We start from the raw sequence: 11961 nt of genomic DNA on the forward strand, positions 1-11961 counted from the left end.
TGCTCAAATCACATGGTCAAAAATCACACCTACAGCTTCTATATTTATAACGTAATTTAAAAAACTGGGCAAGTATAAATGTATATTAAAATCACCCCTATAAGCCAAAGGACGATTCTATTTAGAAAGGCAACTTATGCAATGGCCAAGAAAAGGAGAAATACAGCTGCATGAAAAGGAGAAAAAAATTTAATTTTATTAAAAAAAAAATCTCCCAAATTCACTGAGCCAGTTATAAATCCTTAACTCAATCTAACTCTGCTTTCATAGAGGCTGAATATAATGTTTACCTTGAATTTAATCATTAAGTCACTAGTAAAGCATGTGGGTATAGTTAAATCACATCCAGACATTTCCTTTTAATTTCAAGGCAGTTTAATTTAGACTATTTTGAATCCCTCCTAAAGGACCAGGAATTGAGACAAACAGCAAAAAGCAGTGGCAGCTCCCGTCTTCCAGTACAGCTCAACAGTGTCACTCAATAGTGACAACACAGAACATTTTAAACTCATTAGAGCTAGTACCATAAAAACAAAACAAGGCCTGTCCTCAAAGTTCTTTCGGTCTACAATTCTACCGGATGTCAAAGTCCCATCTGTCTAAAAAGAACAAAAGATAACACATCACACTGATCAGTTAGGAGAAACTGAGCTGTGGCAGATCTCTCCATGTGAGCTTATCAAGCCCTCAAGCTCACCCTCACTGTTTCACAGTCAATCAGTCAAGGGTGGAGGAGGGTGGGCTTGGGACGGTCTATGGTAAACTTGGCTCCTTGGCTGACTTATCTACTCTGTAACTTCCCAAGGAATTCACTAACTTTCTATGAAATTTAGCATATGTTGAAGGGTATCAAGATACATCTTGGTTCATTTTGTAGATTACAATACTCTGAAATAAAATGGTGGCTGCAAAAGATTTTCCAAAAAAACATATCCCGGGAGCAAGGCAGCGTGAGGAGGAGGTAAAGAGACGAGCAATGACAGGTCTTCAGGTGGGGTGCCCAACAGCTAGACTGGGAGCCAGGCTAGCTGGAGCCCCTGGCCTGGCGTGGGCCAGCCTCTTCCCCGCGTTGTCTACTGGGAGCATGGTCAGTGGCCATGACTAATCCAAGGTCCCTATGATAGGTGAAAGTGTGGCTCACTTTGCCCACAGCAAAGTGATAGCAGGATCAAGTTCAAAGTGAACATCACCTACAGCGAGAAACACGACTTTCACATACCCACAGCAGGCTACAGTGAACTGATTCTCCAAGACCTGGCTGGCCTTGTGTAAAAAGCTTATAGGAGTTCTGCTGCCTTTCTAGAAACTAATCTTTTAGGGAAAATCCTTGAAGGCTCAGTCACTGACTGGAGCAGTCATTGTCAGGATCTGGAATGCAGAATGGTTGCTGGGTCATGATCACTGGGACAAAGAATGGTCTAAGGGGAAGAGTTTGACTTAAAGAAGTTGAATGATTTGGAGAAGGCTGTGGAGAAACCAACTGGAGGGGTGAATAAAGAGTTCATGGTCCAGCAGGATTTTCTGGCCAAGGATGTGTAACCTGAAACTCTCTGCAAACTTCGTAGGAGAGGAAGCAGCAACTGTACAATTCGAGGAGATATTGGTAAATTGATTATGCCAGAACATTTCAAAAACAGAGGACCAAAAAAGAAGAGATTGGTGAAAAAGGTTCAAGTGTTCCTAGGCGACCATGGCCAACACCACAGAGCACAGCACCTAATGGGAGATGGAAGGCTGCAATCCAGGAGCTCGACGCTGGTAGAGTGAGTGCACGTGGAGGCCATGCCGCCGAGACACAAGCACCTCCAGCCCTCTCCTACATCAGACAGCAGTAGGTTTACCAGTCGGCCAGCTGCCACTCTGACACCCTTATACCTGTTTCCTACAAAAAAGCACTGTTCTTTGCAAACTTACATGCAGCTTCTGTCATTTTTTCATGGTCTCTATGTGGTTACCCTGTTCGGTAGCCTTGCCTTGTCCCTGACCACGTTACCCTGTCTCTTTCGACCCTTAAGGCATTTCCTAGCACAAGAGAGACCTGATGTGTTCTGGAACAGGCCCAAGTTTAATAGGCTATCCTGGTCATCATGTACAACAGGGCCATTTGTTCCCCTGTAATCCTCAGGAAGTAGGGTATAGCCAAAGGAGAAGAAGAACAGCTCAAAACAGGTGTTTGGCACTACTGTTATTCAAGCATCCTTCACTGGGATCTATTTCCCATAAAGTTAGCTGAATTACTGGCTCACGGAGCCTGTCTTTATGCGCTACCGACTATGCCCAGGTGGAAGCCATGGGCACTCAGGGGGGCGCTCCCACGTGGGGCCTATGCTCAATGCTTAAACTTCCCTGTCCCCAAGCAGATCTCTGTAGAGGTGAACTGAGAGATGCAGGAGTATCTGCTTGAAACCAGGCCAAAAGCATGGCTTTAGCAGGGCAAAGAGGAAGGCCAGTGCGAGGAAATCAGGATAGTGCTGAATGAAGTCAACCAAACACTTCTCAGGAGAGATACGTGCTTCTTTCAATGGCATTGCTGTTATCTATTTCCTCCTGTGACTTGCATTTTCTTTAAGATCATTTTCATTTGTTTTGCGGCCTCTTTTTTCCTTGTTAGTAAAAAGAAATCAATTTTGAACATGAATTAACAAGCAGGAGTGCATATGTGTGTATGTATTTGTTAAGTACAGAAAGGGTGCTTTGTGGTTCAGTTATATTTTAATAAAGCCACGAGTGGCACTGAGTAGGGATGGCCTTGTGGTCTTGCCTTAAGACACTAGTTAGCCCAGTGCCCTGAGGGACCAGCTCTTGATGCACCTACGCTGAGGCAAGTCTTGCGGGGCAAAGAGGGGATTCCACGAAAGTAATAGGATTTTAGAACTGGAAAACTGGGAGCTAGAGAAGGTAGCATAAATGAAGGGTAAACAACAAATGAATGGGGCTCTAGACCCCAATTCTGCCCTTTCTCCCCAACTTCAATCACAGTAGCTCAGTTTTTCTGTATTTACAAATAAGCTGTGCTGCCTTGGGTAAGTTGCAAATGACTATAGCACCTACCTACCTCCTACAGTTGATGAAGCAAAGTGACTGACTTTAGCAAACACATCTACCACAGTATGGGACACACAGTGGATATTCAAAATATGCTAGCTATTCTCTGTGTGGATTTCACAGCAGAGTTTGTTAGAAGAAAGAGTTTGGAAGTCACTGATTTGGCCTATCTCCCTCATTTAAAAGAAAATTGAAAAATAACTTTGCTAAAGTATATAAATGCAAAAAATATGTTTAAAAAAGAATGTAAATGAATTCGTATAAAAAAATTTAAACAAAATACCAGAGTAGAATAAAAAAAATTCTTCTCCGCCTACTCTCACTCCAACTTCCTTCCCCAGAGACATTCACTGTTATCATTTCCAGACTTTTTTCTTACACACTTACATACATAAACATGCTTTTTATTTTTCACATAAATGAAATTACACCACATGTACTGGCCTCAGCTTACATTTTGGACTTTACAATATATCTGAGAGGTTTTTTTCCCCTGATAGCATATCTAGATCTATCTCTCATTCTATCACTTTTAAACTGCTATACACTGCTCTACAGGATGGATATACCATATTTTATGCAACCATTCTCCAATGATAGATCTTACAGATCTCAATTTTTTTTTCTTTTTTTTTTTTTAAGGCTGCAGTTCATCTCTTTCTTGGTACTTCATATCTAGATGTAAAGTTGTTGCCTCACAGGGACATGCATATTTAAATTTTTGATACATAATGACAATCTGTTCTCCAAAAAAGCTGTATCAACTTATGTACTAGCACTAAAATCCTGTACTGTTAGTCTTGTAATTGTTTTTGCCAACCTGATATATGGAAATTAGTATTTTGTTCTATCTTCTCATGTTTATTAGCCCACTGTATTTCTTCAGTAAATTTTTTGCCGGATCCTATACATTTTCCTAATGGGTTGTCTTTTTTGTATTGATTTTTAAAAATTCTTTATGAATGCTGGATATTGATCATTTGTTTTATATAGCTTAAATTGGTTTTTCCTAGTTTGTTGTTTATCCTTTAATTATTATGTTTATGGTCTCTTTTCCCAAACAGAATTTTGTTCTTTTTATGTTGTCAAATCTTTCAGTACTTTTCTTTATGGCTTCTGGGTTTTATGTCTTGTTTATTCTCTCTACTATGCTGTTATTAAAAGGTAGTCTCTTCTTTCTCTTCTTTTCATTTAAGAGAGAAGGCAGTTCAGTGAGTTACAGCAAAGTCAGGACTGGACCACAAGTCTCTCTTGACTGCTGGTCCAAAAATTTTCCTACCAAATCACATAGCTTCTCTGTTGTTAACAGCAGTTGTTTTTTTTTGTTTTTTTTTTGTTTTTTTTTTTAAATCTAGTTTTAAAGGCAATTCAATAGGTATGACTTTCTTAACTTCGATTTCTTCCTCCCTCCCTCCTCCTTCTTGCCTGCAGGCCTGTGTATTCTTATTCTTTGCATGACTAGGGAACAGAGATGAGTCAGCCATGATTTCTGCATTCCCAAAGCTCAAAGTCTGTCTGTGTGTGTGTAATGATGTAAACAGAAAGTACTATAAAACATAAAAATGTGGTTTTCCCCATGGATAGGAAATTTGAAGAAAGCATAGTGATGTGTCAGCAGGGAGCCTGGATTTCCAAAAAAAGGTTCTCAGAGAGACACTCTGGGCCTGGTCTTTGATTACATGGAGATTAAATGATTTTAACCAACAACACCATATTCTACCCTTCTGATGGAGGTGCATAGTCCTCTGATCTGCGTACCTTTGTGTTTTAACCTTTTAGTATCTCTGACATGCTGATCTATATCCTTGGCTTTGAAGTTTATAGACACACACTGACCTGGTTTGCTCACCAGAGACATTAACAATCCCTAATGTAAAAACACATCCTAATTATAATACAATTCAATAGTTAATAAAGTAATAAGGTATTTGTGCCTGAATAAGTAAGGCCTCCGTGACTCACGTAATTGATAGTCTGTAAAATGGGGCCAAATCTTAGATAAAATGATGATAGGCCATTCTAAAAACATGAAGTACTGCATAAGAGACAAACAGTAAATCCATACAGAGTACCTTGTCCCACCACTATTCGTGTGAATTCAGTGAAATCCCTGGATTGGGAGATTAAGAGCTTGAGCCAATGGATGGAATCACCATGCTGTGAATGACTGAAGTGAAGCTCAACTACTCAACCCATGAACTTCATGTCCCACATTCTCTCAGGAAGGTCTCACCAGGGTTCCATCTGTCAGGGTGCAGCCGGAGAAACGTTTTGCAAGAAACCCCTCAAAGTTAGTTGTTCTCTGAATAGCAAAAAGAAGCAACTTCACTTCAATTTCCTTAGCTCTGGTTCGCATAATCTTGGCAAGTTCTGTCCTTCAGAATAAAGAGATAAGAATACTGTCAAACAAATGGATCATTCGAGATAAGACAAAGTAAATGGTTTTAGCTTATATTAAAAAAAATGTGGTTATTTCAAATCCTGAGTTCTGTTACCAACTAAGTTTAATGCCTGGGGAATAGAAATACATATTCTAAATAAGAATTTTAAGGAGATTATCTATTGGTCAAAAAAAAATCAAGAATTATGGACACCAATTTGTTTACATTATTACTAGTATTTTTATATATTTAAAATATATAAGTATTTTCAATATTTTTGATAATTTGTTAATATATATGAAACACTCAGTACTTTATAAAAATGTACATATTCTGTGTAATTTCACAAATCATTAATTACTGAATTATAAAGCCCTCCACCTTCTAGAGAGTTCAATAAGAATCTCCTTCATCAGAGAACAGGAACCTGGAAATACAGGTGAGACTAGAATCCCTATTTGAAAAGTGACATGTATGTGTTTAGGTGGTTCCTGCCTGTTTATGTGCCATTTGACTGTTCTGTTTCAGAATGTAAGTTGCTTGGGAGCAGTGACATGAGAGTTCTTAGTAAGAACTGAGCTATAATCATCTTCCTCCACATATAAATGACAAAATCAAACAAAGAACTTCTGGGTTTATTTGAGAATTATGTATCCGTAGGATTTTAGCTAAAATTCAAACAACGAAAGCTTAGCAGTAACACTGTCATTAGCTGACACAATGGCAGGTTTGTTGGCTTTAATATACTTCCAGTCTCCTGTGGACTACATTCTTCAGAGTTAATTTGCAAGTCACTGAACTGTAGGCTAAAGAGAATTAGTTATCAATTTCTCAAGGAATTTGCTCTTTCATTGCTAATCGGGACTTAGAAAGTGACAATCACAAATGACCTTGAATCAATATTAAAAGGTGTTCTAAATCTATGGTAGCAATTGTGTTTTTTTAAAACAAAAGACACATAGAAGGTACAACACCAAGATTAACGCTAATGTAAACTATGGACTCTGGGTGATAATGCGTCAATGTAGGTTCACGGAGTGTAAGACAGGTACACTCTGGTGGGGGATGTTGATAATGGGGGAAGATATGCATGTGTGGGGAAAGAGTATATGGGAAATCTCTGTAACTTCCTCACACTTTTGCTGTGAACCTAAAATTGCTCTAAAAAATAAAGCCTATTAAAAAAACCCAACAGCCAATATTCCTTAAAACATTCCCCCACCCCGCCACAATGTAGTTAAAACATGCAACTTGACTGTGTTCTCTATAATTTTAAGAAAGATGCCAACCAAGAATTACTTTGAGGTAGCTGAGTTATGCTTAATATGGAACTTTCTTTTTTAAAATTAGCCTGGAGTGAATGTAACTGTGCACTTCAGAAGGAAATACATAACTTGTAAAACCCAGTTACCACCACTATTGTGGTAAAAACTAAAAAATTCTGACTCTAGCTTTGTCATGGATATATCTTGGATTTGAATTGTTAGATATAACGGGACTATCTGGTCCTGTGCTATACTCATGGACACTGAAGACAAGATGAATGAGAGAAGAGAACACTCAGATGCCAATAATTATTGACTACCTAAAGATTAGAAATATTGTATTAGGGGTGGTAAATTTTTTCAACAAATATTTCCTGATGGTCTACTATGTCAGTGAAGTAGATACTACCCCTGTCCTGATGGAACTATCTATCAAATCAGAAAAGCAAAATGATGATGGATATATACTGCAAACTGATATATGCAATACAGACATAAGGGAAAACATGGAGTGATGAATCGCTATAGGTAAACTTGGCTGAGGAGTTCTGAGTTGGTGGAGTCAAGAACGCTGGTTGTTCAAAGCAAGGACTAGGCCAAAGGAAAGTCGCAGAGCAAAGATGGGAGCAGAGAGTGGGGTGATAATTAGGTATGAGAGTGATAGCAATTACTTAGTGGTGTCAGGAAGTGATTCCAATCCACAAGACAACGCGATTTTATTAACACCCAAAGGAGCCGAGAGTTGGACTCTACCTCGTGACGTGGCAAAATTCTACTGCAATCCTCTCGGTCATGTACCACTCACGTGGAAACATTCGGCCATATTTCTCCTCATAGTCCACAAGCTGGCGTTTTATCCAGGCATAGCGTCTGTCGATTTTGTCCAGCCAGGCGACCTTAGGAAATCAGATAGCAAAATCCACCCCAGTACTTAGTAGTGTTGAGAGTTTAAGGAAACAGCAAAAACATACAACCAAGAAAAACACCATACTCTCTATTTCTCACAGTTTTAAAGAATCTAGGTGTTTTTTTTGTTTTTGTTTTTGTTTTTTTTTAATTTAAAGAATTATTTTCCTTCTTATCCAGATAGAAAGGCTATAGTTCTATTATGCTTTCTCAGGAAAATACAGGGTCAATCTTTTTCAAGAGGTTTTGTATTCCAACTCCACCGGTGAAACACTCCTGTTACAAGGCAGACTGAACCAAGCCAAGGGGACGATCAGGCTGCTATCAAACTACTTAATGCCCTGTGGCTCCTGATCAATCCTCTGCCACTCCTGGATTCATCCTGGTTCATTCAAAGCCTGCTTTCTGTCAACAGTAAACCTAAGAGGAAAACACTGAAACATGAGCTCCAATTGGCTAGATTAGGCTACTTTTTTACTAGATCCAGAGGTTCTTACCCTGGGGTCCATGATTGGGCTTCAGAGGTCTGTAAATTTCCTGAAACCGTATGCAAAATTTTATGCGTAGGTGCTTTTTTGGGGGGAGAAGATCTGTATCTCCCATTAATTTCTCCAAAGGGTCAGTGATCCTAAAATGGTTAAGAACCACTGAACTGTACAGTTAGCCCCTTGGATTCACGGTTCAACAATCAACACTTTAAGACAGTAATACTAATAAAGTATATATTGGTAGGCTTGAGAGCATTCAATTTTCAATAAAATTCAAATGTAACATCTGATCTCATTTGGTCAATACTTACATCTTGGTTTTCTTGAAAAAGTACTAGATACTCTGACAGATGCTGTTTAATAAACTTTTTGATGATATCCTGTTTGATTCTGGGGTCCAAAATATTAGCAACCAGGCATGCATCTCGAAGGACATTGCTGGGTCCTCCGGGCCTCTGTTAAAACAAATAACACACACCAGTTCAAAAGCCAGAAACAACCTCTAAATCTCATGGTCTCTGACAGCTGCTACTTCTTGTTTTTCTCTCGAAGTTATTACTCCCACTCCCTTGACACTCATTCTTCTGTTGTGGATGGATATTTTAGTTACTTGTTCTCCGATGAGAGAATCATTAAGCTAGTCTGCAGTAACCAATATAAAAGCTACTCTGTGAATCAGCAATGAGATATTTTAGAAGACAGGGCCAGTAATGATCATAAGAAATTTTGCTTTCTGAATATCAAAACTGAAGTCACTTTGTGGAAGAGCCCTAAAAGTAAGTAAGAATGACCCCAGTCTCACATGTGCTACTTCTCCCTGATTCCAATCTCAGATTCCTATTTTTAAGGTGCCAAAGAGTGCGGTGGCATTTTATACCTAAAACCAGGGTCCAAACCACCAGATTTGTTTCACTGATAGTCAACCACCCAGATATGCAGCCAAAGGTAAAATATTATATCAGCCTAAAAAGAACAGTAGAAGGATATCGAGGAGCTGTATCGATACATTACAATGGGAAGACTTTTGATATTATTGAGAGCAATTCAGTCTCACTGAACCTTTCTTTACAGTAACTCACTGAATGAACACGGCTAGCAGAGTGGATTATAGTAAAAAGAACACTTGGAACCGACTCTTGGCATGGCTGAACAGCCACGTAGCTTTGGTGCAGTTATTGAACCTCATCTGAAAAATAACGGACTTTAACAGGTGATGAGTAAGGTTCTTCCAAATCTTTGTGTTTTGTTTTATTTTTGTCAATTCTGTCCAATTTACCCATCTCAACTGATGTTCAAGTGTTTCATAAGTGTTACCTAAGCTGCCTCAGAGCTAAACTGTTAAAATGCTGACTAGCTCCGTACTGAGTGGCTGTTAAGTCATCTGCTGAGCACGCTGACTGCTCAACTGCTGAATGAAAGCATTTGATCTGATAGAGAAGTTGCAGAAACCCAAAACCATGTGTTCATGAGTTCAGATTTTTTCATTTAAAAAGGACTTCATAGATTACCTTGGATATACTATTTTAATATCATGAGTTCCATCTGTGAAATAGTAGCACAAGGACTTTAAGAAAAGTCAAGAGCCATTAAAAAGGAAAAGAAAAAAAAAACAACTCTGGTAAAAAAGACATTGTTACCCAGTCAGATAAAAGGGAAGCAAGTTATTAAGGAAAACCATTTTAACTTCTGCCTGGTGCAATCTGGGAAAAAGATACAGCATAGGTCATGGTTGGTTTCTTCTAAATAATAAAGCTGGGCTTCATCCACATCATTCTGAAACTTCTCAAAACTGGGATGGACAGCACAGTATAGGAAAGCAGATCCTGGACTAAGACGAGTCTGGTCCTTATAATTCGTGAATATCTTAGAATCCCTTTTCACAGAATTGCTTTCCAGTATGTACTTCCCATAGTTACATCAAATGAATATGAATATTAAGTCCTCAAAGAAAAAGGCTTTACAAATAAAATATCTGATTACTAGAAGACAGCCACTGTACAGGCAGACATTAAAATCAGAAGCAAGTTTCCTATAGAAAGTAGTAGTCTAGGGCAGCTACCTCACCTACTTAAGTTTCTTTTATGGAGCAGAAAGAAAAAATTTTAAGATATTTCCAGTTATTGAATTATAGAGCAGATCCAGGAAACGTTCTTTGGCTCAGTAGATGAACATGTATCCACCATCTCCACCCACCAAGTGTGAGGAATGCTGCCTGCCCGTGTGTACTTCAGCTCATTTCTGAACCATTCTTTCTCTTGAAACAGCTCAAATAATAGAGGGAGAAAAAAACTTCTGAAGGTTCTTCCCTCCCCAACACATGCAAAGCATTAAGATTATGTCTGCTACAATTTGAAGGATAGAGCTAAAAGCAGTTAACCAAGCACAATGACAGCCAAGTGAGGCAAAGCTTGTTACATGAGAGGTGTAACCAATAGCTCACAAGTGAAATACTGTGGGCTTCCCAGACACAACACAAACAGCTATGCTACCAGTGAGAGCAAAAGGGATTAATTCCAAAGAACAGGATTCTGATCATTAAAAGCAAGTCTCCTAACTGTGTCACTCCGAGTTACATAAGCCTGTGGACTTTCCTCCCAGTTGCCTTTTCACCAAACTGAAACCAATAAGTTATGTAACAATCCAAAAAAACACTGCGGCTTGAAGATTTTTTTTTTAAAGCAAGGCCATGAGAAAAAAGGAATTTACTGGGCAGACAAGATATTAGGTTTGACACACATTAAATTATATCAAAACAAATCCTCACTTTTTGATGCTGAAAGAACACAGATGAAGAATCAACATTGCTTTGGGATATTTAAAATTAAGAATGGTCTCATTACCCTGAATCCTTGGCAGACAGACTTATGGCTGCCAGCAAACACTTTTAGAATGATAAACGGAAATAATAACGGTAGTGAGCGTGAATTAGGTAAGAATGGTGATAATATCTGAAGACAGAAGGGAAAATGCAATACAATACCTTGGTACCCTGAGAAGGAAATGCTTCTTCAAAATCGGCCAGGATTTGCTGTCCTAACTCAGTCTGGGCGGCCTTCACTCTGTAAGGAAAAGAGAACATTTCACTGCCTGGCATATTCGCAAATATCTACAACTAATTATGCAAAGATCCACAGGGGTCAGAACTGTTGGAGCCTTTAGAGATCATCAGGAAGGGGAGGGGTGTCTCGGTAAGCAGGGTCACATAATAGTTAGTAGCAGGTTTACAACCGTGACCCACGCATCCGATTTATTCTCATGATGAATTTTCTATATCCCAAAGTTCTTCCAGGACATGCCTCAACGGTCATGAGGTACTATACGTTAACTGTTACAAAACATCGTTATGGGGTAGTTATGTTGTGGGAAAATACTATATAATAATGCCCAAATCAAATATAAATTTATTTTGGATTACTACTTGAAGTAAAGAATGGGAGGAGGGCAGAGCTGTTTTTTTTCCAACCCAGAAACCAACATCAGGATCATAAGTTTTAACAAATGAACAAATAGAATGTTTCCTAAAATTGAAAGAAAAACACGATAAAATGAACTTTTAATTGACGATGAATAAAGATTTAGATTCACTCGGCAGATTGTGAATATGAAGACTGAGCTACAATGAAAACCAGTTGGAAAGAAAAGGTTAGTATTTAACACAGTGGTCTGCATGTACACTAGCTCAACAAATATTTGTCAGTTTAAATGAAAGAGGAGAAAGGAGAAGCAGCTGGACGAGAAAGGAACCGTGTCAGCACCCCCCGCAATGCTCACGTCCTCCAGCAGCCACATGTCCTGCACCACAGGCCAGCCTCACAGAGCTGGAGTGGAGCAAGGCTCTGAGGCTGCAGCTGAATTGCCCTGAGCCCGAGGCAAATA

At 39.0% G+C, this 11961-nt stretch overlaps 1 protein-coding gene across 3 annotated transcripts in view; it reads right to left on the reverse strand.

Annotated features, from left to right (window-relative positions):
- Nucleotides 1–11194, reverse strand: part of VPS53 (VPS53, GARP complex subunit) — an 89100-nt gene extending 77906 nt beyond the window's left edge. For 2 of the 3 annotated variants that reach the window (XM_023530530.1, XM_023530529.1), the window contains exons 1-4: nt 11066–11194; nt 8397–8540; nt 7445–7587; nt 5279–5420 (exon numbers count right to left, since the gene is read on the reverse strand). In XM_023530530.1, coding sequence (XP_023386298.1) covers nt 5279–5420; nt 7445–7587; nt 8397–8540; nt 11066–11179 — 543 coding nt within the window. In that variant the 5' untranslated portion in view covers nt 11180–11194. Of the gene's footprint in view, nt 1–5278; nt 5421–7444; nt 7588–8396; nt 8541–11065 lie in introns of those variants that run through there. The other variant, XM_023530532.1, reaches the window with a different exon arrangement.
- Between the last annotated feature and the right edge of the window lie 767 nt (nt 11195–11961).

Source organism: Pteropus vampyrus, unplaced genomic scaffold, assembly GCF_000151845.1.
Source record: "Pteropus vampyrus isolate Shadow unplaced genomic scaffold, Pvam_2.0 Scaffold50, whole genome shotgun sequence".
Classification (NCBI taxonomy): domain Eukaryota; kingdom Metazoa; phylum Chordata; class Mammalia; order Chiroptera; family Pteropodidae; genus Pteropus; species Pteropus vampyrus.